The 27,728-nt window shown below is 38.3% G+C and overlaps 1 protein-coding gene across 1 annotated transcript in view; it reads left to right on the top strand.

Moving 5' to 3' along the window:
- The window catches only part of LOC126272521 (monocarboxylate transporter 2-like), a 115,285-nt gene extending 94,957 nt beyond the window's left edge, over window positions 1-20,328 (top strand). The window contains exons 7-8 of the mRNA XM_049975429.1: window positions 350-541; window positions 19,800-20,328. Coding sequence (XP_049831386.1) covers window positions 350-541; window positions 19,800-19,924 — 317 coding nt within the window. The 3' untranslated portion in view covers window positions 19,925-20,328. The remainder of the gene's footprint in view (window positions 1-349; window positions 542-19,799) is intronic.
- The last annotated feature ends 7,400 nt before the right edge of the window (window positions 20,329-27,728 follow it).

The raw sequence follows: 27,728 nt of genomic DNA, 5'->3' as shown, positions 1-27,728 counted from the left end.
TATTTTTTGTTTACTGTATTTCCTTTCTTACTTCATTCAATGTTATGGACAACAATATAATTATACTTAATGCACTATGTTTTGCATTTACTATGTTTTGAGTGACACTAAATTATGTTGCTGAACTGAATAACTTCCATCCATGATCTAAGTGCTGCTTTGTTTATACTTTCTTTTTGAAATGTTCAACACTGTATATCACGCTGCGAACCATTTGACATTTCTCTTTGGTATTACATGTGGTTCAGTTGGTCGTTTGTTAAGTGATAGTGTACCACTCAAAATTTAGCTTTGAATGAGCTACCGCCATTTACGTCGCTTTGCTATTGGCCACTATTCTTCTTTGCAGTGATTGCCACGACCTCTAGTACGGTGGCGCTCTATGTGTGGAACACTCTGGCTGGATTCTCTCGAGGAGCCGCCATCATCAACGTTAACCTGTGTGTTGCCGAGGTGTGCCCCGACGACAAGCTTCCAGCCGCCGTAGGCCTTAACATGGTGACAAGCGGTGTCTTCCTGTTCACTGCTGGCCCCGCTATAGGTAAGGAAATCCGCATCACACACACATACTTACATATACTGAGTAGAGGACTAGTGCATAATTTTCTTTTTCAAACATCTGTGAACTCACATTGTTTATGGAAGTACTTATGGGAATGTGCAATGATCATTTTAGACAGTTACGACTAAATCCTCAGTTCCATAACTGAGGAACTGCGAAATCGCCATGAGTTTTTGCTACTGAAGTTTGATTTATGTAATTTACCAGTATTTTTCTCCTGCATTAAAAAACGACACACTGACACACTTCATTCTACGTTGTCCGCACAACATTTGTTTATGACTGTTATGATGGCCCTTACCTTCCAATTTGCTAAAAGGTCTATCTACTTATAAGAAAGGGACCCCCAACAACGTCCATCACTTTATGATATAGCCACTCATAAGTACATTTTTCTTAAATTGTTTGTTTGTACTCTCTTTTAGTCACTAGTAATACCAATGTTTTCACTAAATTTAATAACTGATTTTTAATATTTATTTCCAGAGCTATGTGATTTTCTATAGATAACTCATTATGAAAGAACATTTAACCTTTTTCATATGATCATTGCTATGCATTTGTTTACAAATGTTATTAGATAAACTTATGATGTTATCTTTACAATAATTATTTTATTGCTTCATAATTTTATTTTATAATTTCTTTACCTTTACGGTTTCATAACCAAATACGATTTTATCTCTCAGTGACGATTTTTCATTCAACATTTCATACTACTATCGAACTGGTTAGCTATAAGAACTTTTTTCTAAAATTTAAGAGCTACAAAGTTGAGAACAATGGTATCAGTACTATGGCTACGGCGACATTGACTCACTTTGCACTTAAACGCGGTACTGAACTATGTGATACCACTGTCACAATCCTAGATGGCGAGCACTTTTTGAAAGCAATATTGCGCAGTGCGATACCACTAAAGTCAAAGTCTATGCCCATTACACATGATTCCATCACCCCTTACCACTGACGTGACAAACACGATGTCAAAGAGGCAGGAACTTAAAATATTCTATGAAGGCACAGAAACAGTGGGTATTCAGCTTGTTCAATCGATATCACTAGTATTTCCTTTTTTAAATACCTAACTTTCTTCCAAATTGCGGATAATGGTGCCATTTAAAAAACGTGTTGCTTGTACTACAGTATTTACAAAAATTGTCTAGGTTTCACCTAAATTACGTAGGCAGTCACTATTTCTCCCTCTATCTCTTTCTCTCTCATACACACACATACAAACACATACACACACACACACACACACACACACACACACACACACACACACACACACACACACACACACACACACACACATACATACATACATACACCTCATAAGTATACTTCGCACACATCACTAGACTTCAGTGCATGTACTAGCTGGATGAATGAGAGAGCAATCCATCCTTATAGGTAACTGACATCTCTGCGAAATACTTTGTCAATACAGCGATGGAGTGTTTGGTTTCATGGCTGAACTGATGGTGATGCATGATAAGACGCACCTCTTCTTAGACATTGCAGAGAATGGTTGAAAAATTGCGTATGTGGTGATCCATCTTTTTCATTATAGATCCTTGTCCGAGATGCAAAAATACTTTTTAAAGTCCCTATTTTATAATGTTGCAAAAATAGTTGGAAAGTTATTAATAATTCATCGTTTTTAGGATGAAATTAAAGTTAGGGGCACCAAATTTGGCATGAGGGTTTAGCAAAACATTATTCTTGTGAACATAGAGATACGTTGTGTAGTTTTTGAATTTTTGTGCTAATGAAATTTCACTCTGAATTACACTGAGAGTACACTTTATGTAACTTTCATACGTGTCGATTGTTATAATTAGAACACATTCGTTTACGTATTCCGAGAAACGTATTAAAATCTTAATACAGATAACTTGAATAGATGTCTTAAAATTCGTTCATCTTGTTTTTGAAAAGAATGAAGTCATAGAAGAAAGCTTTCTATAACACAACGACGACTCATGCCGTCACCTTAGTGTCACTTTGCTACTCTCCCTCTGCGTTCAGTGCACCCTTGCAGGAGATGCATTTCTATTAACTCTTCATTAGTAAACCTATCCATGTTGCTGTGTGTCTCTGTTAGTGTACAACCAACACTACTGGAAAAAATAGCCCTAGCGGCACTCAACGTGAGCTTGAAGGTGATAAGTGAAGTATGTGTTATTGCTATAGATTGGACCTGTGCTGTGTGCAATCGATTTTATCTTATGCTGTAATAATGTCACAGTAATAAAAGTCTGCCTTTTCCATGTTTGTTTGTTTCCCAAATATTCGAGGACTTTCATGACTGCATCACAACTAACGTTGTATCAAATGTTTATCCATGTTTAACTATAATTTTGTCGCAGGTATTAACCGCTCTTTAAAATAGTTCAGTCTGTGTGTGTGTGTGTGTGTGTGTGTGTGTGTGTGTGTGTGTGTGTGTGTGTGTGCGCGCGCGCGCGTGTGTGTATGTATGTGTGCCAATTGTATGTGACGTTCATCGGTAGCGTTACGCGTTATGTTGTCGTTCTTATCCCGTAAAGAGTACTCTCTCTGAGGAAACGGTTGTAATATCAAATTAAAAAATTAAAATAATACTTCAGGGCTAACACAATTATCCCAGTACCGAATGGAGAAAGTGATGTTATGAGACTCCATCTTACATACAGAACGCACGAATATAGTATCATAATTAAGGAACTAGCAATGATAAAGTTTAGTAACGGGGTTTGTATGGTAAACTGCTGAGAAGTAAAATAGTAGAAAAAGTGTCATTCAAACATTTCAAAACAGTATTTAGAAGGCAACACCTTGAGCCCTTTTACAACAAGGCACACAGAGCATGTCCTCGTTACTTGCAGGTATTTTCAGTGTAAGGAAAAAAAAAATGCTACGAGCTATCGGAAGCCATGGGTGCCTTATACCGAAATATAAATAACTCTAAAATTTTGTCGATGGAACTGGCGTTTATTATCTGTAGAGAAACTGGAGTGACTACACGAAAAAGTTGAAATTTGAAGTCGGTTTTCTACTTGGAGAAAAGCTGCGAGGCTTTACTATAAAGACCTCTTCATTCTCTTTTGAAGTATTTCCATTCACTGTTTTAAAGGTAGAAACGAGAAGTAATTCGATATTCCACGATACCCACTGAGGACGCCTTGTTGAAATGTGAAGCACATGTTGTTGTTGTTGTCTTCAGTCCTGAGACTGGTTTGATGCAGCTCTCCATGCTACTCTATCCTGTGCAAGCTGCTTCATCTCCCAGTACCTACTGCAACCTACATCCTTCTGAATCTGCTTAGTGTACTTATCTCTCGGTCTCCCTCTACGATTTTTACCCTCCACGCTGCCCTCCAACGCTAAATTTGTGATCCCTTGATGCCTCAAAACATGTCCTACCAACCGATCCCTTCTTCTAGTCAAGTTGTGCCACAAACTTCTCTTCTCCCCAATCCTATTCAATACTTCCTCATTAGTTACGTGATCTATCCACCTTATCTTCAGTATTCTTCTGTAGCACCACATTTCGAAAGCTTCTATTCTCTTCTTGTCCAAACTAGTTATTGTCCATGTTTCACTTCCATACATGGCTACACTCCAAACAAATACTTTCAGAAACGACTTCCTGATACATAAATCTATATTCGATGTTAACAAATTTCTCTTCTTCAGAAACGCTTTCCTTGCCATCGCCAGTCTACATTTTATATCCTCTCTACTTCGACCATCATCAGTTATTTTACTTCCTAAATAGCAAAACTCCTTTACTACTTTAAGTGTCTCATTTCCTAATCTAATTCCCTCCGCATCACCCGATTTAATTTGACTACATTCCATTATCCTCGTTTTGCTTTTGTTGATGTTCATCTTATATCCTCCTTTCAAGACACTGTCCATTCCGTTCAACTGCTCTTCCAAGTCTTTTGCCGTCTCTGACAGAATTACAATGTCATCGGCGAACCTCAAAGTTTTTACTTCTTCTCCATGAATTTTAATACCTACTCCAAATTTTTCTTTTGTTTCCTTTACTGCTTGCTCAATATACAGATTGAATAACATTGGGGAGAGGCTACAACCCTGTCTCACTCCTTTCCCAACCAATGCTTCCCTTTCATGCCCCTCGACTTTTATGACTGCCATCTGGTTTCTGTACAAATTGTAAATAGCCTTTTGCTCCCTGTATTTTACCCCGGCCACCTTTAGAATTTGAAAAAGAGTATTCCAGTCAACATTGTCAAAAGCTTTCTCTAAGTCTACAAATGCTAGAAACGTAGGTTTGCCTTTTCTTAATCTTTCTTCTAAGATAAGTCGTAAGGTCAGTATTGCCTCACGTGTTCCAACATTTCGACGGAATCCAAACTGATCCTCCCCGAGGTCCGCATCTACCAGTTTTTCCATTCGTCTGTAAAGAATTCGCGTTAGTATTTTGCAGCTGTGAGTTATTAAACTGATAGTTCGGTAATTTTCACATCTGTCAACACCTGCTTTCTTTGGGATTGGAATTATTATATTCTTCTTGAAGTCTGAGGGTATTTCGCCTGTCTCATACATCTTGCTCACCAGCTGGTAGAGTTTTGTCATGACTGGCTCTCCCAAGGCCGTCAGTAGTTCTAATGGAATTTTGTCTACTCCGGGGGCCTTGTTTCGACTCAGGTCTTTCAGTGCTCTGTCAAACTCTTCACGCAGTATCGTATCTCCCATTTCGTCTTCATCTACATCCTCTTCCATTTCCATAATATTGTCCTCAAGTACATCACCCTTGTATAAACCTTCTATATACTCCTTCCACCTTTCTGCCTTCCCTTCTTTGCTTAGGACTGGGTTGCCATCTGAGCTCTTGATATTCATACACGTGGTTCTCTTCTCTCCAAAGGTCTCTTTAATTTTCCTGTAGGCAGTATCTATCTTACCCCTAGTGAGATAAGCTTCTACATCCTTACATTTGTCCTCTAGCCATCCCTGTTTAGCCATTTTGCACTTCCTGTCGATCTCATTTTTGAGACGTCTGTATTCCTTTTTGCCTGCTTCATTTACTGCACTTTTATATTTTCTCCTTTCATCAATTAAATTCAATATTTCTTCTGTTACCCAAGGATTTCTAGCAGCCCTCGTCTTTGTACCTACTTTATCCTCTGCTGCCTTCACTACTACATCCCTCAGAGCTACCCATTCTTCTTCTACGGTATTTCTTTCCCCTATTCCTGTCAATTGTCCCCTTATGCTCTCCCTGAAACTCTGTACAACCTCTGGTTCTTTCAGTTTATCCAGGTCCCATCTCCTTAATTTCCCACATTTTTGCAGTTTCTTCAGTTTTAATCTACAGGTCATAACCAATAGATTGTGGTCCGAGTCCACATCTGCCCCTGGAAATGTCTTACAACTTAAAACCTGGTTCCTAAATCTCTGTCTTACCATTATATAATCTATTTGATACCTTTTAGTATCTCCAGGGTTCTTCCACGTATACAACCTTCTTTCATGATTCTTAAACCAAGTGTTAGCTATGATTAAGTTGTGCTCTGTGCAAAATTCTACTAGGCGGCTTCCTCTTTCATTTCTTAGCCCCAATCCATATTCACCTACTATGTTTCCTTCTCTCCCTTTTCCTACTGCCGAATTCCAGTCACCCATTACTATTAAATTTTCGTCTCCCTTCACTATCTGAACAATTTCTTTTATTTCATCGTACATTTCTTCAATTTCTTCATCATCTGCAGAGCTAGTTGGCATATAAACTTGTACTACTGTAGTAGGTGTGGGCTTCGTATCTATCTTGGCCACAATAATGCGTTCACTATGCTGTTTGTAGTAGCTTACCCGCATTCCTATTTTCCTATTCATTATTAAACCTACTCCTGCATTACCCCTATTTGATTTTGTGTTTATAACCCTGTAGTCACCTGACCAGAAGTCTTGTTCCTCCTGCCACCGAACTTCACTAATTCCCACTATATCTAACTTTAACCTATCCATTTCCCTTTTTAAATTTTCTAACCTACCTGCCCGATTAAGGGCTCTGACATTCCACGCTCCGATCCGTAGAACGCCAGTTTTCTTTCTCCTGATAACGACATCCTCCTGAGTAGTCCCCGCCCGGAGATCCGAATGGGGGACTATTTTACCTCCGGAATATTTTACCCAAGAGGACGCCATCATCATTTAATCATACAGTAAAGCTGCATGTCCTCGGGAAAAATTACGGCTGTAGTTTCCCCTTGCTTTCAGCCGTTCGCAGTACCAGCACAGCAAGGCCGTTTTGGTTAATGTTGCAAGGCCAGATCAGTCAATCATCCAGACTGTTGCCCCTGCAACTACTGAAAAGGCTGCTGCCCCTCTTCAGGAACCACACGTTTGTCTGGCCTCTCAACAGATACCCCTCCGTTGTGGTTGCACCTACGGTACGGCCATCTGTATCGCTGAGGCACGCAAGCCTCCCCACCAACGGCAAGGTCCATGGTTCATGGGGGGGGGGGGGGTGAAGCACATATGGATCCATAATTCAAATAAAACATTAATATGTAACATCAAAAAGACGTTGTATTTTCTTGTAAACACACATTTTTTGTTTTATCGACATTTAACATAAACCAGTTTCTCTAAGGTCTTTGATTAACTGTAATGCTAGAGTTGTTATTTGTAACACTATATTACTGCAAGAGATCAACCTGTAAATTGGGCTTCGTTGTCCCTAGGGGTAAAGATTTTCACCCTGTAAACTAAGAATCGTTGCCCCACCCAGTAGTATCTGGGATAAAAGTGGTCATCTTGTAACTAAACGGAACAGAACGAATCGGAACGCCAATCACTTCCAAAATGTATGTAAGATAATGGTGTTCGTTCACAGTCCGTCAAAACGAATTGCGACAGAACGGATCAGAAAGTCAAAAAATTGCATAACGCGTTTCAAATGGAAATATTCACACAGACCACCAGAATGCAACGGTTTGAGACGGGTAGTACAGAAAGTCATAAAATTTCACAATTAATTTCAAATTGCAGTGTTCAGACAACCATTAACAGAATGTCAAAGTGTCTCAAGAAGTTACTTTTACGATGACATTGACGCATTCTTAGAACAGTGACTGATCTCTTAGTAAAGGATTTAGTGGATTTGTGTTTTCATGACTCACTACGAACAACTTCTGAAGACTAGCATACCTTTTTCTGCCAGTGTTCTGCCACAAGAGTGTCCAAGTATCTGAAAGCGAAAAAATTATATAGAGTTTACAGTATCTGGTCAAAGAAACAGCCTCTATTAGGCACAAATAATCACAAAAATGATGAAAAAATAACAGTATTTGTTTTTAAGGAGACGTGGCACCCTCTGCTAAAATCTAATGTTGACAAATTCTTGCCACACTCACTCGCATTGTAATAAAGAACTAGATGCTTGTGTGTTGCGCCGCCAACGATCTGCGACTTTTCTTCCACGAAAAAAGGCAAAATTTGTGAAAGGGAAAAATGATTTACGTTTTACAGTACTCGGGCAAACGAAAAGCCTACACTGGTCACAACTTTATAACTACGTAACTTGATGAAGGAGTTAACTGTATTGGACGTGGATAATACGGTGATTTTTCCTTCTTTTGGAGCTTTGAATGAAAATATCATAATGGATTAGATAATAAGGCTTCTAAATACTGTTTTGAAATGTTCGCATGACACATTCTCTACTGTTTCACTTCTCAGCAATTTAGCATACAAACCCCGTTACTAAACTTTATCACTGCTGGTTCCTTAATTTTGATATTATATTCCGACGTTCTTTGTGATGGTTGGAGTCTCATAACATCACTTTCTCCATTCGGTACTGGTCTAATCGTGATACCCTGAAGTAGTATTTTAATTTTTAATTTGATATTACAACCGGTTCCTCAGAGAGAGTACTCTTTATGGAATAACGACAACATAACGAGTAACGCTTCTGATAAATGCCACAAACAACTGGCACACACACACACACACACACACACACACACACACACACACACACACACACACGTACACAGACTGAACTATTTTAAAGAGCGGTTAATACCTGCGACAAACGTATAGTTAAACATGGATAAACGTTTCATACAATGTTAGTTGTGATGCAGTCATGAAAGACGTCGAATATTGGGGAAACAAACAACGCATGGAAAAAGGCAAAATTTTATTACTGTGACTTTACTACAGCATAAGCTAAAATCGATTGCACACAGCACAGGTCCTATCAATAGCAGTGAATGCTCCCTGTGCAGACAGGTGCTAGGAGGAGGCAGTCTGGTTAGCAGCGGGTGATAGCAACCTGATGTCAGACAGCAAGACTATTTATCATTATGCACTCACACAGAGGAACAGTGACAGTTATTTCATTGCCAATTTATAGTAATTTCTATGAAACCAGTCTGTGTAAAAACTTCGTCTGTTGTAGAGAGCAGAGATGAAGAGATGACTCGTGCATCTGAGACAGAGTTACTGATTGACTAAATGATCTGAGGGACCATCTGCATTCGCAGTTCTGTTTCCAGTTTCTTGAATATGCAAAACAAACATATGTGCATTGTGGTTCAATGAAATACCACGATTCTCTTAATGAATGTCCGGTAGACAGGACTTGTTTTCCTAAAAGCCACAAATGTGTAACTGATCACTTTTGCCTGGTGCAACAAGTAGGAACTAATTGGAACAAGCCGGAACCAGTCAGCATTTTCTTATTCTGCAGGAAGATTGGTTATAACAATGACGCTGCCACTTGCACTTTTATGTTGTCGATACTGGACCCTCACAGACGGTATCAACGACCAGTGTTTTCCTTTGGACATGTGGGAAAAAGTCCTTCTGTCACCATTCATCAAGATCGGCAGTTGCGACAACATAGTGGCATCAACAGTTTCTGCATGTCGAGGTAGTTTTGTACTTTTTTTACTCCACGTCTTTACTAAGTTGTCCACAGGGGCATGATAAGTTATGTAAAAGCAATTGGTATTGTAATGAGTACTGCAAGAGATTTTGAGTACGATGCTAAAAATCTGTTTATAAATCGTACTTCTTTTAATACTTTCAAGACTAAATGTAGAGAAAAGTGACACTGAGAAGTAACACACACTTTTAAACTTAACAAAACTTAGGAATTATTGTTGCGCTTGCTCTTGTAACTGCTGAAAAGGCTAAAGGACTGATAACAATAGTAACTTTAGAAGGTAACGATTTATTGATAGCACAAGGTACAGACTGGATGCTTTCCTAAGGATTTAGAGAAAAATGGATAAAATTTGTCTGATGATAGGGCCCTATTATTAAGTAAAAATTTGTGACATTACTGTTTTTTATTTCATCTTTCTTTTTCTGTCGCTTCTCTGTTGGAAATCGTGTCTTGACTTTTGTGGCTGTACTACGACCTTCGAGCAGCTACTGACGTAAATTGTGTACTGGAAAAGGCTAGTAAAATGAAACTTCGACGCTGTTGGTGATTACCTTTACTGAAAAAGTAACAGGTTTGAAATTTACTTCACTAGTATCAATTTCTCAGAGAAGTTAATCATGTTATGACATCTATTGAAAGAATGGCTGAGGCTATCGTTATTATCCAAAGCGTTTAGTGGATATTATTGGAGTCGTTCATAAATAATCATTTTTTACATATACTTCACATCTTACCTATCTGTCTTTTAGATAGTTTTTTATTGGCCATTATACACCAGTGCTAAAGAAACCACACAAATCTCACCTTACACATTTTCCATTCGAAAATGGATAATATATTCACTGAAGAAAACTGTCGTTAGTTCTGAAAGGACAATTTTTTTTGTATTTGCACTTGAATCATTGCTAGAACTTTTCATGATTATCACCTTCCTGTAGTGAACAAATGAAACAATCAATATTTTATTACTTTTCTTTTCCAATCAAATTTGTGAAATTATTGAAAGAGGAAGTATATTACACATTAAAATCCCTAATTTACGTTAAGCTTGCAAAATGTAAATAAATAATTCCTCTGTAAAGGAAACTTTAGTATTACTGTACGTATTGTATTAGTGACTGAATTCACTTTATATTTCAACCAGTAGTACATACAATATCGGTTACGATCTGCATGATTGTGAATTTCTTCAATAGTAAAAAATTGAACAATCTGTACACATACAACAAGAAATGTACCATAAAATTCACGTAACTTAGCAAAAGAAATAAAATATATACAAATTCTTCCTAATGGAAAATTTGTCTCTCCTGACATTTAAACCTATGTATCAACACACTAGTACAAGAGACAGAAAAAGTATGAAGCAAAATCCATTAAAGCATACGAAAACCTCTGCTGCAAGAACTTACGAAACCACAGATCTCCTTATAACGACTTTATTACAAATTTATTTCGAATTCAATGGAAAAAATACACCCACGTAGATGGAGTAGCTATGGGAAACCTTGTTGTTGCCACAATTGCAGGTATATTTCCCAACATATTAAAAGAATTTCTTTAAATTTACAGTGGCCAATGTTTAACAAGGTAATCTACTATTACAGATACGTAGATGACACTTTAATACTAATTGGCTGAAAAATACATACATCAAAAACATCCATCAGGCACTAAACAGGTTTCATTCCAGTGACAAATTTACTATGACCAACTTACTATGGAAAAGGAAGTAGACATTTCAATAAACTATCCTGACCTGAAAATAAGCGAATACAACAACCGCCACACATTTGATATACACCGAAAATTTGCCACCACAGATAATATAATAAATGCCAACTCATGCTATCCAAAAACACAAAAGCATCCCTTCTTCAACTCCATGATTAATCAAATAATCAGTTTACCTCTAGAACAATCAGCTATATAAAAAGAAATGAAACCACTGTGTTAAACAGCCTACAAAAACGATATTTATCCAGGAACAATAAGAAAATTATATAAAAACCATACAAAACTGAAATCCATCATGATACATAATTACATAAATCTTACCAGAGAAACCTTAACAAACAAAACGTAGGACAACCTACCTACTTAGAATTTATCTAGAAAGAATATCAAATAAAATACTTGCACTATTTAAGTCTACATATATACAACTGACTTTTCATACAAATAATATTCTTACGACGAGATTACATTCAAGCCCAACGAACAGAATATGAATCTTCTGGAACAAACAAAACCACCTATGACGATGGCACAAAGTTCTGTATTGGCTAAAGCGGACAAAATTTTACCACCAGATTTAAAGAACACACTGCAAACAGTGTGTATTTATCAGTCAACTTCTATTCTAAACAAACACACAGATTTTAAACATTAATACTATCTCTAAAACCTCATTGACGTAACAGAATAGGAAAAGAAATAGTCTAGTGGTAAGTGAAAATTACACTGGTAATAGATGAAATTTTAAAGGAAAATAGGGGCAATGAAATGTAACATCTTCTCTGATAAGCTGTATAGACATGTCGTTACTTGGTATCAGATACCCACCTACAGCGAACTGCTGTGCCCCACCAATACGCAAGTTGCCAGCTGCAGGCGTGTGTCTTGAGATTCACCACTCAGTCTTCATTTCCTCGTTATGAAAAGTGGCCCATAAATCTTCCACGGCAATTATTTTCGAGATGTATAAGACTTTCTTGTATTTTTTACCACGGGCCTCCAGCGATAGAAGTGTATAGTCTCTGCAACACCGATACAGAGCTGGCTCATAAAAAAATTAGTCTTCACGACGATATAGCTTCTTCAATTAATAGATTCAGTTGAATGTTGCATATCCTTTTATTTCAAACAAAGAAAACCTCGAGATCTTCCTACTGCTAGTCACGTAAAATCAGTATAGTCTCAAAAGTTGCAAGTTTCACGAAACAAAATTTGGACGGTATTATATCGATCGTTAAATGTTCTCTCTGGTATAAAAAACTGTTTAGTTCACGTTTCACACAACTCTGAATTATCACGACTCGATAATTCATCTACAGAATTGAAAATAAATATCTATGATTAACATGAGCTTTCCGGTGATACTATTTAGTTTATCTGCAGTCAAAACTATACTTAATAACGTATCGTAGTCAGAGATATTAACACTCGCACAAATTCAGTATCGAGACGTAATGTTATTGCCTTTCTAAATTGATTAATACGACAATTTAAGTTCCCACAAGTTTATAGCGATTACTGGAGAGCCTTTCGATATTACATAATTATCGATGAAGTCAGTTACACGTAATTGTTAATTAACACTTACCGTAAGTACTGACTGGTAATGTAATCACAATAAAACACATTATGAGCTGTCTTGAATGTTCAGTGTCACGACTTATTTCGATCTTCTCGATTGTTCTGCCTTAGAATGCACAGTTTCAAAACAGCCAAAGGTTCCACATTACGATCAAAAAACCAGCTTCACTCTAGAATAAACTGTTTATAGTGAGAGATATTATTGTTCGTTTTTATATTAAGAACATTTTTTGAAACGCTAATTACCTTTCTACATTTAATTAATTTTCACTCAATCTGAAGGATTAGTCTCTTGAATATTCTTCAGAAATCTTTTGAAGCGCTTTATCTTAATAGACGGTATGAAGCGACACAGAGTAAATGAAACACATACGTTTAATGTTTACAATCTGAGTATATCAACATAAGTGGTTACAACATTATTTTTCAACAAATATTTCTATATTTTAACAATATTATAAGAGTGTTGGCATATCCCCCAAGGCGTCCTCCTGTCGGCTGGCTGTCGGTTGCACTTGAATAATGACCGGTTTCGCAAACGGTCGCAACGGCAGCACACCTCTGTAATAACTTGTCGCTCTCATGGTTGTCACGGTTTTTTGGGTATAATAACACTGAAAACAACTAAAACTATGACAAATTTCAATAATATACCTGGTATCAAGTAGCAGAAATAACCACATAGAGTTTCACGGCTTTTTTTCAAACACTACAATGCACTTGTGGCGTGAGCAATCAGCAAGCAAATTTTGCTTGGAAACATGATGCATCCGAGGCAGTTATTTGAGTGAGACGACTTGTTACCGTCAAGGTATCAACACGATGCTCCCATTTTACATTTTACACCACTTTAGTGAACAATAATTAATATTTTGTTGGGCACATTATTCTTTCCTGACACTGCCTGGACTGACTGATTGCTAGTAAAGAGTAGTGCTCCGAGACACGGCGCCGTGCACCTCCTTCTTAAGTGGCTGAAGATGACACTCATAACTTTCTAACAAAATAACTTCATTAGGAAGATAACAACCATATACAAATGGTAATAAAGAAAATTCTCATGTGAAACCAACTACAAATAATTAACTACATATTGCATACATATTAACAGTTCATCTTTGGTACACAGCTGAGACACGCCGATATTGAATTGTGAGACATGTAGAGCTGTTTTGTTACAAAATAATAGAGACAGTAATGAAGAGCCAAATGACGCCCTTTCTACCATTTACATTTCTTGAATACCAAGTTTCGATGCAGAAACAATAATAGGGCGCCAGAAAAACCTGTCGAGTCTCTGTCGGTATTCTGAAGAAAAGAATATCAGTACCGAACCCAGGAGCCGTGCATCCTGCTACAAGACTGCTAAAGGTAGATTCAGATTTCAAGATATAACTCTAAATATCAGCTTCAGTTGCCTCACTGGGAGAAGAGGTCTTTAGGAAGGGTAAAATTTTTTCTTGTTCCCACCAACGAATGAGTCGGTTTTGCCTAATAACATGAAATTAATGCATCTTATCATGATTTATTCTTCATGGGTCACCTGATAAATTGTCGTTGATGTGGGCATATGGAAGGCTGTTATGAATAAAAATTTCCAATAATTTTGTGCTTTCCTTAAGGTGAAGACATTATGATGATTTTACACCGTCGGGCTAAACAAGTATGCGGCAAGTCAAACGGCAAGTATACGAAGAAGATGAAAAAGAAAGAATGTTCATTCTGCCTCAAACTGATTTTTCTTCCTTTACAAGCATGCAATTTTCCTATTTTGTAACTTTTGGTACAAAAATTTTCTTCAGAAGAGATCCTATCAGCTACGACTTTCCATCATAAAAGACAATTCTTATTTCCAGAAAGAGAAAATGAGGAGGGCATTTTCACTAAAGACAAAACTGAGAAATAATCATTTTATTAGTTCGTCGTTGGCGGAGCCAAATGCAGCCAAATCTTTTCACAGAAAAAATAATGTTCTCTCCGAGTAGAAATCATTAATAAAACCTCGATTCTATTAGACAAGCAGTAAGCATTATCAACAAAATAATATTTTATTTATATTTTTCACCTTTTTTAGAATATTTAAAAAATATTTTTGGGGAAAAAATAAATAAAATGTATGTATGTTTGTGACCGCATTATCAGTATGTAAAACTTCTGTCGTCTCGGTCCCTGTTGCAAGTGATTTTCTTTAGGCTGTTCTCGACGTATCAGGGGACGCATACAAAAAAAAAAAACACTGACCGAAACGTCGGTGGTTTTACATTTTATATTTTGACAATGCGGTCACAAACCGACCAAAATTTTATTTATTTTGACAGTGCCCTCGGAATGCTACGTTTATACGTTTTTGGGAAACTTTATACACTGAAGAGCCAAGGAAACTGGTACACTTGCCTAAATACGTAATATCGTGTAGGGCCCCACCTGCACGCAGAAGTGCCGCAACACGACGTGGCAAGGACTCGACTAATGACTGAAGTAGTGCTGGAGGGAGTTGACACCACGAAACCTGCAAGCTTGTCCATAAATACGTAAGAGCACTAGGAAGTGGAGATCTCTACTGAACACAATGTGGCAAGCCTTCCCAGATATGCTGCATAATGTTCATATCTGGGGTGTTTAGTGGCCAGCGGAAGTGTTTAAACTTAGAAGAGTGTTCCTGGAGTCACTCTGTAGCAATTCTGGACGTGTGGGGTGTCCATTGTCCTGTTGGAATTGCCCAAGTCCGTCGGAATGCACAATGGACATAAATGGATTTCGGTGATCATACAGCACGGTTACGCACATGTCATCTGTCACAGTCGTATCTAGATGTAAGAGGGGTCCCATATCTCTCCAACTGCACACGCCCCACACCAATACAGAGCCTCCACCAGCTTGAACGGTCCCTTGCTGACATGCGGGTTTCATGGATTCATCAGGTTGTCTCCATATCCATACACGTCCATCCGCTCGATACAATTTGAAACGAGACTCGTCCAACCAGGCAACTTTTTTAGAGTCATCAACAGTCCCATCGCTCGTGTGTCGACTGTAACACTAACTTCAAGCTTGATAACCTGGCATTGTAGCAGCAGTAATCGATCTAACTAAGCCAGACATTTGTTGTGTTGTATAGGTGTTGCCGATCACAGCGCCCTATTCTGCCTGTTAACATATCTCTGTATTTGAATACGTATGTCTATATCAGTTTCTTTGGCGCTTCAATCTATCAAAAAATTTTATCGAGTGCTCCGGTGGCCATGATGTTTTCCAGTAAGTATAAAAAAGGAACGGCAGAGATTATAATGCGTAGAGCACTTGGAAATGAAATTAATAGACGTGTACATAAATTCTCGACTTCAAGCTGCTTTGAGGTCGTCTAGAAGTTGGCCTTTTAATCAGAAATGTCGTTCACACTTTATCTTTGACCTGGAACAAGCGTTCACCTTTCGGAAGTTACCTACAGCTGAAGGCAAACTACCTCTCCATGGGGAACAGTACCAAAACAAGCAAGAGTACGTTACTACTAATGATTGTAACAACATATTCTACCGATTTGAACAGGGTCCTGAGGAGAGTAGAGAAAGGCTTAATATAGCCTGATCACTACCTTTGATTCATGACTGTAAGCCATATATGAAAAATAGCCACTGGAAATAATTTGTGGGTGTCGACGACATCTGTGCCGCTAGGTATCCCACACCCTAGAAGATATCTGTATCATTGTCGTATGAACATCTATACAGAATGGTTTCGCGGATTGTATTGTGCCGTATCATACTCGACATGCTACCATGCGGTAAAAAGTTCTTAGAAGTGTTATGTTGTTGTTTCTTATAGAAGATGGTTATAGAAATGAAAGCAGCGGATAAGCTCAATAACAGTAGCCGTATTTGTATAAAATAGTATATTTCTTGCTATTAAACTATTGAACGTGTGAGCATAGTTTAGCTTGGTGATATGAGTTGCTATTTCACTTTTAATTTTGTATTGAACATTAAGTATTTAAAACTACAAACCTATTACTAGTAAATATTGTCTGGAAATGGAAGTTTGTTAATACGGATCAGATGCTGAGGCTACATAGCGTTGTCGAATTAGGAGATTAAGTGAGTCGTTATCTGTGACACTTATATGGTATTTTGTGACAACATTTGCCATTGTTGAGTGCAGTTAAAGATTTATAATCTCAGTCATTGTTAGACTAGCATTTTTGTTTGTTCGTTCGTTTGCTAATAATTTAGTGCTGTGGCAGAATAGTTGATGAATGTTACGAAAAACTCTTTATGCCCCAGTGTGTTAAGGTTTGCTAGTATTTACTAACCATGAGACTAAAAACGTCATTGAAAAACTTTTGTCAGTTACCCTTGTGTCAGAGCCGTATGAAGAAATCTAAATTATTTCAAAATCAAGACCTCTAAGTAATTTAAGTAAAGCCTACAATTTGCTGTACTTGCATTGGGAGATAAAACCATAATACTTTAAGAGGTCTTCGAAACTCGTTCCTATAACTCACGCAAGCACTAGGTTATAAGACATGAAAGTTCATGTAAGAACACCTTGATTTACCGAAATTAGGCAGACCTTCTCTCGCATTAAACTATATGTGAAACAAGATACTCATGGCTAGAAGGTGATCTGATCCATGCGCGTTTAGAATGCACTCCCTCTGTGTACTACGTGAACGATGCGCATGTGGTATATATATATATATATGCAGGGTGTTTCAAAAATGACCGGTATATTTGAAACGGCAATACAAACGAAACGAGCAGCGATAGAAATACACCATTTGTTGCAATATGCTTGGGACTACAGTACATTTGCAGACAGACAAACTTTCGAAATTACAGTAGTTACAATTGTCAAGAACAGATGGCGCTGCGGTCTGGGAAACTCTATAGTACGATATTTTCCACATATCCACCATGCGTAGCAATAATATGGCGTAGTCTCTGAATGAAATTACCCGAAACCTTTGACAACGTGTCTGGCGGAATGGCTTCACATGCAGATGAGAGGTACTGCTTCAGCTGTTCAATTGTTTCTGGATTCTGGCGGTACACCTGGTCTTTCAAGTGTCCCCACAGAAAGATGTCACAGGGGTTCATGTCTGGCGAATAGGGAGGCCAATCCATGCCACCTCCTGTATGTTTCGGATAGCCCAAAGCAATCACACGATCATCGAAATATTCATTCAGGAAATTAAAGACGTCGGCCGTGCAATGTGAACGGGCACCATCTTGCATAAAGCACGAGGTGTTCGCAGTGTCGTCTAAGGCAGTTTGTACCGCCACAAATTCACGAAGAATGTCCAGATAGCGTGATGCAGTAAACGTTTCGGATCTGAAAAATGGGCCAATGATTCCTTTGGAAGAAATGGCGGCCCAGACCAGTACTTTTTGAGGATGCAGTGACGATGGGACTGCAACATGGGGCTTTTCGGTTCCCCATATGCGCCAGTTATGTTTATTGACGAAGCCGTCCAGGTAAAAATAAGCTTCGTCAGTAAACCAAATGCTGCCCACATGCATATCGGCGTCATCAATCCTATGCACTATATCGTTAGCGAATGTCTCTCGTGCAGCAATGGTAGCGGCGCTGAGGGGTTGCCGCGTTTGAATTTTGTATGGACAGAGGTGTAAACTCTGGTGCATCAGACGATACGTGGACGTTGGCGTCATTTGGACCGCAGCTGCAACACGGCGAACGGAAACCCAAGGCTGCTGTTGGATCACCTGCTGCACTAGCTGCGCATTGCCCTCTACGGTTGCCGTACGCGGTCGCCCTACCTTTCCAGCACGTTCATCCGTCACGTTCCCAGTCCGTTGAAATTTTTCGAACAGATCCTTTATTGTATCGCTTTTCGGTCCTTTGGTTACATTAAACCTCCGTTGAAAACTTCGTCTTGTTGCAACAACACTGTGTTCTAGGCGGTGGAATTCCAACACCAGAAAAATCCTCTGTTCTAAGGAATAAACCATGTTGTCCACAGCACACTTGCAAGTTGTGAACAGCACACGCTTGCAGCAGAAAGACGACGTACAGAATGGCGCACCCACAGACTGCGTAGTCTTCTATATCTTTCACATTACTTGCAGCGCCATCTGTCGTTGAAAATTGTAACTACTGTAAGTTCGAAAGTTTGTCCGCCTGAAAATGTACTGTTGTCCCAAGTATATTGCAACAAACGGTGTATTTCTATCGCTGCTCGTTTAGTTTTTATTGCCGTTTCAAATATACCGGTCATTTTTGAAACACCATATATATATATATATATATATATATATATATATATATATATATATATATAAAATCGTGTACAGTCAGCTATTGGCCAATGAGAAAAAGCATGTTCAGTTCTACCTTGTTTTCGGGTTAAAGAAATAGCAGCAACCGAGCAACATCAAGCAGTCAATCTCCAGATACATTCACTCTTCTTGCATCAGTACCCGGGAAAAAACGCCTAAATGTAGATAAAGTTTCAAGTATATAACTCTTCACGAATGATATGAGTGCAGGATATAAGATTCCTGCTTTGTCCTTCCAGAGATAGAAAGAAGTCCATCTGATGTTGTCCAGGGCACTCTGGTTGTCGAAAGTTGAAAGTGAATGCTTTATAAACTGGGCACGTTGAAGAAGATGGTGTCTGTGTATGTGAAGAGATCGCATCAGTTCTTCAATAAAATATAATGAAGTGCTGGTAAGCAATCCCAGCTTTACAATTTCAAGATGACTGCTTTGTCCAGATCTCTTTTACTTTTATTTTAAGTACTTTAAGTAACTAATTTAACGTTTCACCTTCCTGACATTTTACTGTGAAAAGCAAGTAGATTCTGATTCAGATGAATACAGAAGCTACACAATATTTTTGCAGAGAATCATATAATTTCGCTGCACTATATAATTAGCACATAAATAATGTAAGTGGGCTCTGTGACTAGTTTTTATCCATTTGTGTGAGTGGTTTCAGCAAAAGGGAGTCGTTATGAGATTCTTCACTAGTTTTCCATTTTTCAGGCTACGTTCGTGACGCGACAGGAGACTACCCGCTGTGCATTCACCTGCTGACTGTGTTGCTTCTCGTCGCCATGGCATCTTGGTTCGTAGAGGGCGTCGTGCATTGGTTCCGCCGAAAGAGATGATTCCAAGCTTCAGTTAACGATGAAGAGTAACCAGGTAGAGAAGAATGATGTCCGTCTCTACATCTGAAGAGTAATCTTATATTTGAAGCATTATCGCACATCTTTAAGCTTCTTCGTGAAATCTCATAGAGAAATTAAGTTATAAACTTTGTTGTAATTTGACGTGTGTTAATTTCATCTTCACTCATGTTACCGTTCTGACAGAAATCAACAGTGCTAACTTCTCAGTACCTACGATGGGACGTCATATGGAACGTATGGGAAATTAACCACGTACATAACGACGTCTTGCTGAGTTTTCGAACTCCTGTGAACTTATAAAATGTAGAAATGGTGCTTTTCAACCAAACCAGTGTTGAAACAATGTAAAACCGAAATAAAGCTAATTTCAGGAGTACAAAAAAGTATTTTTTTCCTGGCGAACAAATACTAGATTTACAACACTATAATGCTTGTATCTGGCTGATTCATAAATAAAAGTATCTCTTGAATGATAGAATTACATTAATGTCACGTGTCTGCACTAAAAATATGCGAAGTGCAACAGAAATTTCTCTATGAATAGAACGAAATACATAATGAAGCAGGATGGTCAGTTTATAATTGAGTGCCTAAACTTCTGATTCTCTTTCTGCTTTACTCAGATTCATTGTTACAGGCCGCTCATTGATTTTAGTGACTTTTAATGCCATGTCATCAGTTTTGTATCAACGTATTTTGGTCACTTCTTCACGACTAACTTATTCATTTGTCTAAGTAACGTTATCCCCTTCCTCTTCCTTTCAAAATATCGTGCTTTTCACTTTATCTCTTCAGTGCTGTGATACAAATGCACACACTTAAAATGATTTCCTCTAATTCAAAGAGAAGTTTGGAATAAATAAATCTCTACTGTTGTGAATCTGGATTTGTAAATATATTGAAATATATTGTACTCTTGTTGCTCCGTAATTTATCTTTATTCCCATGTAATGGCGAATATGTTATCCTAAACGACTTGTTACAAGATTTCTCCGTGGCTAAAACTACCATGATGGCTTATTGGTTCTTCTTATGTCTCCCTTTAGTTACTGACTCGAAGTTGAGGCTAGACTGCATTTATATGAGGGTATGATATCACTATACAGGGTGTATCAAAAAGAGTTATCCGATTTGGCACGTCTATATTTCTGAAACTAATAAACATATACAACAGATTTGTTCTTTGTTGAATGGCAAACACAGAAAGTTATTTTTTGATACCTTTTCATAGGTGTTCAATATGCCTTCCCTGAGATGCACTGAGGTATTCAAGTTTTTCCCAAACTTCAGCGAGCATGTTTTGAGTCACAGCTTCCTTAGCTGCTGTTATGCGATATCTCAGTTCATTCATTCTTGCTGGTAACGGAGACACATAAACGAATTCTTATGTAAACTCCCACACGAAGTAATCGCGTACAGCCAAGCCCGATGACCTCGCACGCCAGTAATGTAGGCTGAACCATTCGGTCCAGTGCGACCGATTCATCATTAAGCAATGCTTTAATTTAAAAATTCCCCCACTTCCAGATGCGGGTTGGTAAATGAATTTCGAATGAGTCTCTAACTGTGGGAAAAGAAAGTTCTCAAGCAATCGAGATATATGCTTCATGTAACAGTGTTCTCGGCAGAGAAAAATGAACCTTCTTCTGTGAAACTGCACAAAACACATTAAATTTTGGAGAGTCGCTCTACGTTATACAATTTTATGTGGTTATTCCGTACCCCATATTCTCACATTACGACACTTAACATTTCCATTTAAATGGAATGTTGCCTCGTCACTGAACACTGAGCGTGGAAGAAAACTGTCACCCCCATCTTGACAAGAATGAAATTACACAACTGCACTCCTTGTTTGTCACCTTCACCGCACGCTTTCATATAAAAAACATGTTGAAAATGCCGCTGCCAAGATGAAAATCCGTAACAATAGTATTCAAACATTGTTTGAAGTGACATGAGGAGCTTCAGCAGATACCTTGCTCGCATCAACCATTCCGCTGGTCTTTCGAGAGGCCGAGTATTGTGCCCCACTGTGGCTATACAGCTGCCATACTGACTTGATCGTCATCTAGTTGAAACACACAATGCGGTTAATAACTGGGACAATCCGAGCAACGCCCGTTTACTGGCTTTCTCTGCTGAGCAACATCTATCTTCTCGCAATCCGTAGAAGTGAGATCTTGCTTCGGGAATACCGCAAGCTACAGGAGAACGTGGAATTACCCATACAGGGAGACATACCAAATATGCAACGGAATAGGCTCCGTTCAAGACACCCGCCGTTACTGCAAGCAGAACAGCTAAATGCTAATAATATCGAGGTGAGAGTCCGGTGGGATCAGAACTGACAACTTACTGAAAACCCTGAAGAGCGTGAATGGCTCAGAAAGTATAACTGTGATACCACTGACACGGAAATCGAAAGGAAACTATGGGTGAAACTAAACACAGCTCTCACTGGGCGTGGTTGATGCGCCTACTAACTCTAGAAATGGGGCACTACAGAGTCACCGGTCTGTGACTGTGGGACTCCGAACCAGACTGTCAAGCACACAGAGATAGATGACCCTTGCGTTCCAATCAGGGGAGTTGGAGCGACCTCATGAAAGCTGATGGTTCAGCTCTTATACGGATTACGGTCTGAGATACTGATATTTTGTTAGTTTTGTATGTGGATTTGTCTTTCTGTATTCTTCTTGTTTGCATATACAAATGTTATACAGCTATATTTAACGCTGCATATGAGCCATACGAATAGATAACTAAAATCTACATATTATTTTAGTATGCAGTTTGAAAGCGCTAGGTGACAACAGGTTGAGCGTAATTTTCATAATACGATATTGTTTTCCGCGGTATCTGATACTAAATTTGGTAGATTTGTAGTTTCAGATACGCGCACTCGTTTTACTGTTTACTTATGTGTCCATATATCTGCACATCATCCGCTCTGAACCGGAGAGACATCCTTTCGTCACCAACCTAGCATCTTTCTGCTAACATCAAATATGACATTGAACTATAGCATACGGAAACTAATAAGATGAGCTATAACATGGACACCAATAAGAAAAGTGACAGAATATAACCATATGATTAACATTAAGAGAAGAAATGGTAATAACAGTAATAAAAGTGACTAAAACTACGGGTAAAGAACAATTTCAAGCAAAGGATTCAGGCAATGGGGTAGTAATAACGGTAATACTGTAGTAAAAAACTTACCAATAAGTAAAAGGGCAGATGTCTGTATTGGCACTGTAGGTAGCGACAGAAGTAAGCATGAAGTAGAACTAAGAATAACGGAGACGAGAGAAAGAAGGCTCTTGGATGCAGGTCAGACCTTCTTGTTGTTTTCGTGGGACGAAGCTACTGTGATAGTATTTTACTTATTTGTAAATCTTGGATGAACACCTAAACTGGGAAGAACAAACAGTCACAGCTTGCCGGAAATCGCTCTCCTCCCTACATGCAATTCAAAAATTTACAAGAATATTTCCAACCCATGTTAAACAAAAATTAGTCCAAACACTAGTCTTGCCTAATCTTTACTACTGCGATGTAGTTCAACACGGCACAAATAGTGAAAATTCTAGATGCCTCGAGCTAGTGATGAATGCTTGCGTCAGATGCGTGTGCAATATTCGGTTGTATGATCATATCAGTCCTTCATACTCCCAGCTAGGTCGGATACGCCCACATAAGGCACGCGATCTCCACACGATGTGCTTACTTCATCGATTCCTTAGCCACTGGTGCCCTCAATACTTATCTTCTCACATTAAACATCTATCATCATTCCACAATCGCAATACTAGATCGGATACGTCTATCATCTTGGCTGTACCTTTACATAACACAAAATCTTTCTCCGTGTCATTCTCCATCTCAGCCATACGACTATGGAACGCACTCCCCTGTGATCTGCGTCTTATCCAGAACTACTCAACATTCAAGAGGGAACTCAAAACTTACATATTAGGGGCGGTATAGCCACCATTGTTGTGCCCCTAACATCTCTTTCTTTCTTCTCTCCATCACAGCTTCGAATTTTACCATTCTTTTTCTCTTCCTCAAACCTATCTACCTCTTATATATCTCTTTCACCCCATTCTATCGTCTTATGTCTCTGCTCGATGAGAATAACTCACAAGCTGCAAGAATATAACGAGAAAATTCCCAACTAACTGACATTCACAAAAGAAATGTATGTTTACTTTCATATACTTAGTCACTATTATTATTATTATTATTATTATTATTATTATTACTATTATCATTATTATTATCATTATTATCGTTGATTGTTATAATTATTTTTATTGTTATAACTATCATTGTACTACTGTTATAATCTCAATTTTTTTTCGTTTGACATCAATACTGCATAATACGTTAAATGTTCATAATGTTATTTAGTAACTGTAACTCGTTCAATCTGAGTATGCCTGGTTAGGTGTAAGAGAGGGCCTGAAGGCCCTAATCTTGCCAGGTAAAATAAATGCATAAATACATAAATAAATAAATAAAGTATTTTATTGAGACCAGCTACCTGCCTTGAGATCACAGCTGTTGCCAGTTTGTCAAGTTCGAGGAACATTATCCTTCCACCACGAAATCTTTGCTGCTTCACAAGGTGCATTACTGACAATAAGATAAAATGGTAGTAATTTCTCGAATACGAACATACATGTTCTGGAAGTGGCTGCGGAGAACTAAAACTAATTTCTGAACCACACTTACAACGTAAAACGACGTTGACTTCTGCACATGAAAATGATGACAGGTCTTATGTCATAGCGAAATGAAATGTATATTCTCAGAATTGTCTTCGAAACGACATTATCAGAGGGAGTTTAACATCACCTGAATATCAGCGAATGTTTCGAGCAGGGAGTCGGGGATGAATAAGTGAACCCTAATTAAACTAAAAGATAACTACAGCGTGAAGTAAAAACATAATAACAACCAAATTACAGGCAGTCTTCCTACATACACATGTCTGGCAGGTTATCCAGTGACTGTCAAGCCATATCCATACTAATATTATAAAAGCGAAAGTAAGTCTGTCTGTAAAGCTTTCATGACTAAACCGCTGAAACAACTGAACACTGTGAAAGAACAGAAGCTATTGCAGAAAGTATGTTATAGAACTTATTTATTGTAGAGGAATACAACATGAAATATTAAACAATGATTACTTTATTAAAATACTTTTAATCTTTACTTTTGAACTTCATCTTAATTGTGAAAGTACTTTTGTCGTTTGATGTGTTTTAGATAACAAGATAATGAATACAATGTTTGTGCAATCCTCAACGTATTTAATCCATGTCAATTCATAATTGCGTACTAATATTACAATTCCGAGAATGATTGTCTGTTACATTTTCACGATTAAACCGCTAAAGCGTTATCCATATTTGACGTGAGATAGCTTGAACGTGATGAAGAAGATACGCTGTTGTAGGTAGTATGAAATACAACATGTTTATCGATTTGAAGAATATTGCGCTATCTAGGGAAGAATACGTACTCTTGGAAAAAGCTATTTACTCTTTCACTTTTGAAGTTTATCGTTCACCATCATTTAACAGTTTCAGTTTCCCAGGTACTTGTAATGAGTTTCTTCCACTTCGTCTTGCCCAAATACACCTGTTCGCGGAGAACGTCATCCACTCTCCATCCTGTCTTTCCAAATTTATTTCGGTTGTTCTAGTTGGCTCCATTCTCATCACATGCCCATACCATCGAAGTCTAGATGCGCCAATTAGATCTAATAGTGATGTCTTTATTACGACTTCTTTCCTCGCCTACTCATTCCTTAACTCGTCCATCTTCGTCTTCTTTATGGCAGATCTAAGAAATTTCATCTCTGATGGTTGCAGCATAGATGATTCTCTTTTTGTGAGGGTACCTGTTTCAATACGACAGGTCAATATTGGTATGAAAAAGCTATAAAACATTATCAGTTTGTCCGGTTTTGGAGTCAAGCCACCCCATAAAAGTGATACTACTTGTTGGTGAAATTCAGATCCTTTTTGCACTTCGTTTGTGATTTCATTTCCGACCAAATTATCACTGGAGATTGGAGATTACACTTCCATAGTAAGGAAAACTGTCCACACCCTCTAGTTGGTTGCCTCCTAGTTTTACACTTGCTGGTTGTCCATCTCTGATGACTGCCGTTACCACAGTCTACGTCTTGCGGATGTTGGGGTTATACTTTTGGAACCCAGATTTCCATTCATCAAGTCTGATCTGTAAATCCTCTTCAGTTTTACCCCATATCATGATGTCATCAGCAAAGGAAAATGCATTCAGTTCACTTGACTTCTCATTGACGTTCTTCATAATAGTATCCATAACAGTGATGAATAGTAGTGGGGACAATGTACTTCCTGTCTGAACTCCACTCTTGGTCTCAAACCATGATGATCGTCCTTCCCCAATTTGTACACAGCTATTACAGTCTCCTAGTGGGTACTGGGGAAATAAAATACCCGGGGTGGACCAAAACCAGCAGTTGCTGCCTTGTAGTGTGATATTGGCTTATCAAAGGCCGAGGGAGTTGGCTCTGAAAGAAAATCCTCAGTTACACTAGACCTATGAAGCCAGTAAAAAAGCTTATTTGCAGTTGAAGTATATCATATTTGTGAAAATGATTTTATAAGCTGATATGTTCTGTGTAATATTATTCAACGTAATCAATACAATGCTTATTCAGTTCTCAACGTGCTTGATCCATACCTCTACATAAATATCAGTGTTACTAACTGCGAAACTAGCTAACTCTGTTACGTTTTCACGACTCTACCGCTGAACCGATTGCTGTGGTATTTGGTACGAAGGTATCTTGAACCATGAGGAAGACCATAGGCCACTTAACAAAATTGTATCTTTTTGAGTATTATTAATTTGTTTAAGTATGGTACACGTGAGTGACATACAGACAATGCTGGCGCGATTATGGGTAACTCTTAGTGCCTATAAATTGTTCTGTGACAGTGCAGAGCCAATGTCATTGAGCTCCTGGTTTATGAATTTTAGTTCCTGCAGCACCTGGAATATCTGGAGAGTTTTGGTAGAAGTATAACAATAAGGTCAGACGGTAAGCCCGAGAACCATATTTCAAACTGGTAGTATAAGCCTCGCAAACATAAGTCTGATGCGGCACATAGGCTTAAGATAACAGGCTACCAAAGTTACTCAAATTCAACAAATCTGACAGCAATCTCATCTCCATCAGAGCTTGGATGCAGAACGTCAGGCTACGTAGACATTACAAGAGTCACAAGCCCAACTACTTTTAGACACCGAGTGCCACGTGTCGCTTAACAACTTCCAAGAAGCTTGAAGACTCACAACACCGTCGTTTAAAGTCTGTGTGACAAACACAGAATCAAACCTTTACAGCGGTAAAGTGGGATGCTTTTGGTGAGGCTACAATTGATTATGATATATTAACTGACAATGTTAATCATAAATTAGTTATCGTAAGGGTAGGAATCAAAAATGTAGGCACCACAACGCTTTAAAATGGAAGGGGGAAACAGTTTGTATGTGCTACTCAGGTGGCAAAATCTCATATCCAGTAATAGGTGAGGCAGACAAACCCATGAAAACTCTTCTTCTGCACGAATGTAATGATTTTTTTTTTTTTGTCATCAGTCTGCTGACTGGTTTGATGCGGCCCGCCACGAATTACTTTCCTGTGCTAACCTCTTCATCTTAGAGAAGCACTTGCAAAAACGTACGTCCTCAATTATTTGCTTGGCGT

This window comes from Schistocerca gregaria, chromosome 5, assembly GCF_023897955.1.
Source record: "Schistocerca gregaria isolate iqSchGreg1 chromosome 5, iqSchGreg1.2, whole genome shotgun sequence".
Classification (NCBI taxonomy): domain Eukaryota; kingdom Metazoa; phylum Arthropoda; class Insecta; order Orthoptera; family Acrididae; genus Schistocerca; species Schistocerca gregaria.
The sequence above is the reverse complement of the archived record's forward strand: the minus strand, read 5'-3'. Positions and strand labels throughout refer to the sequence as shown.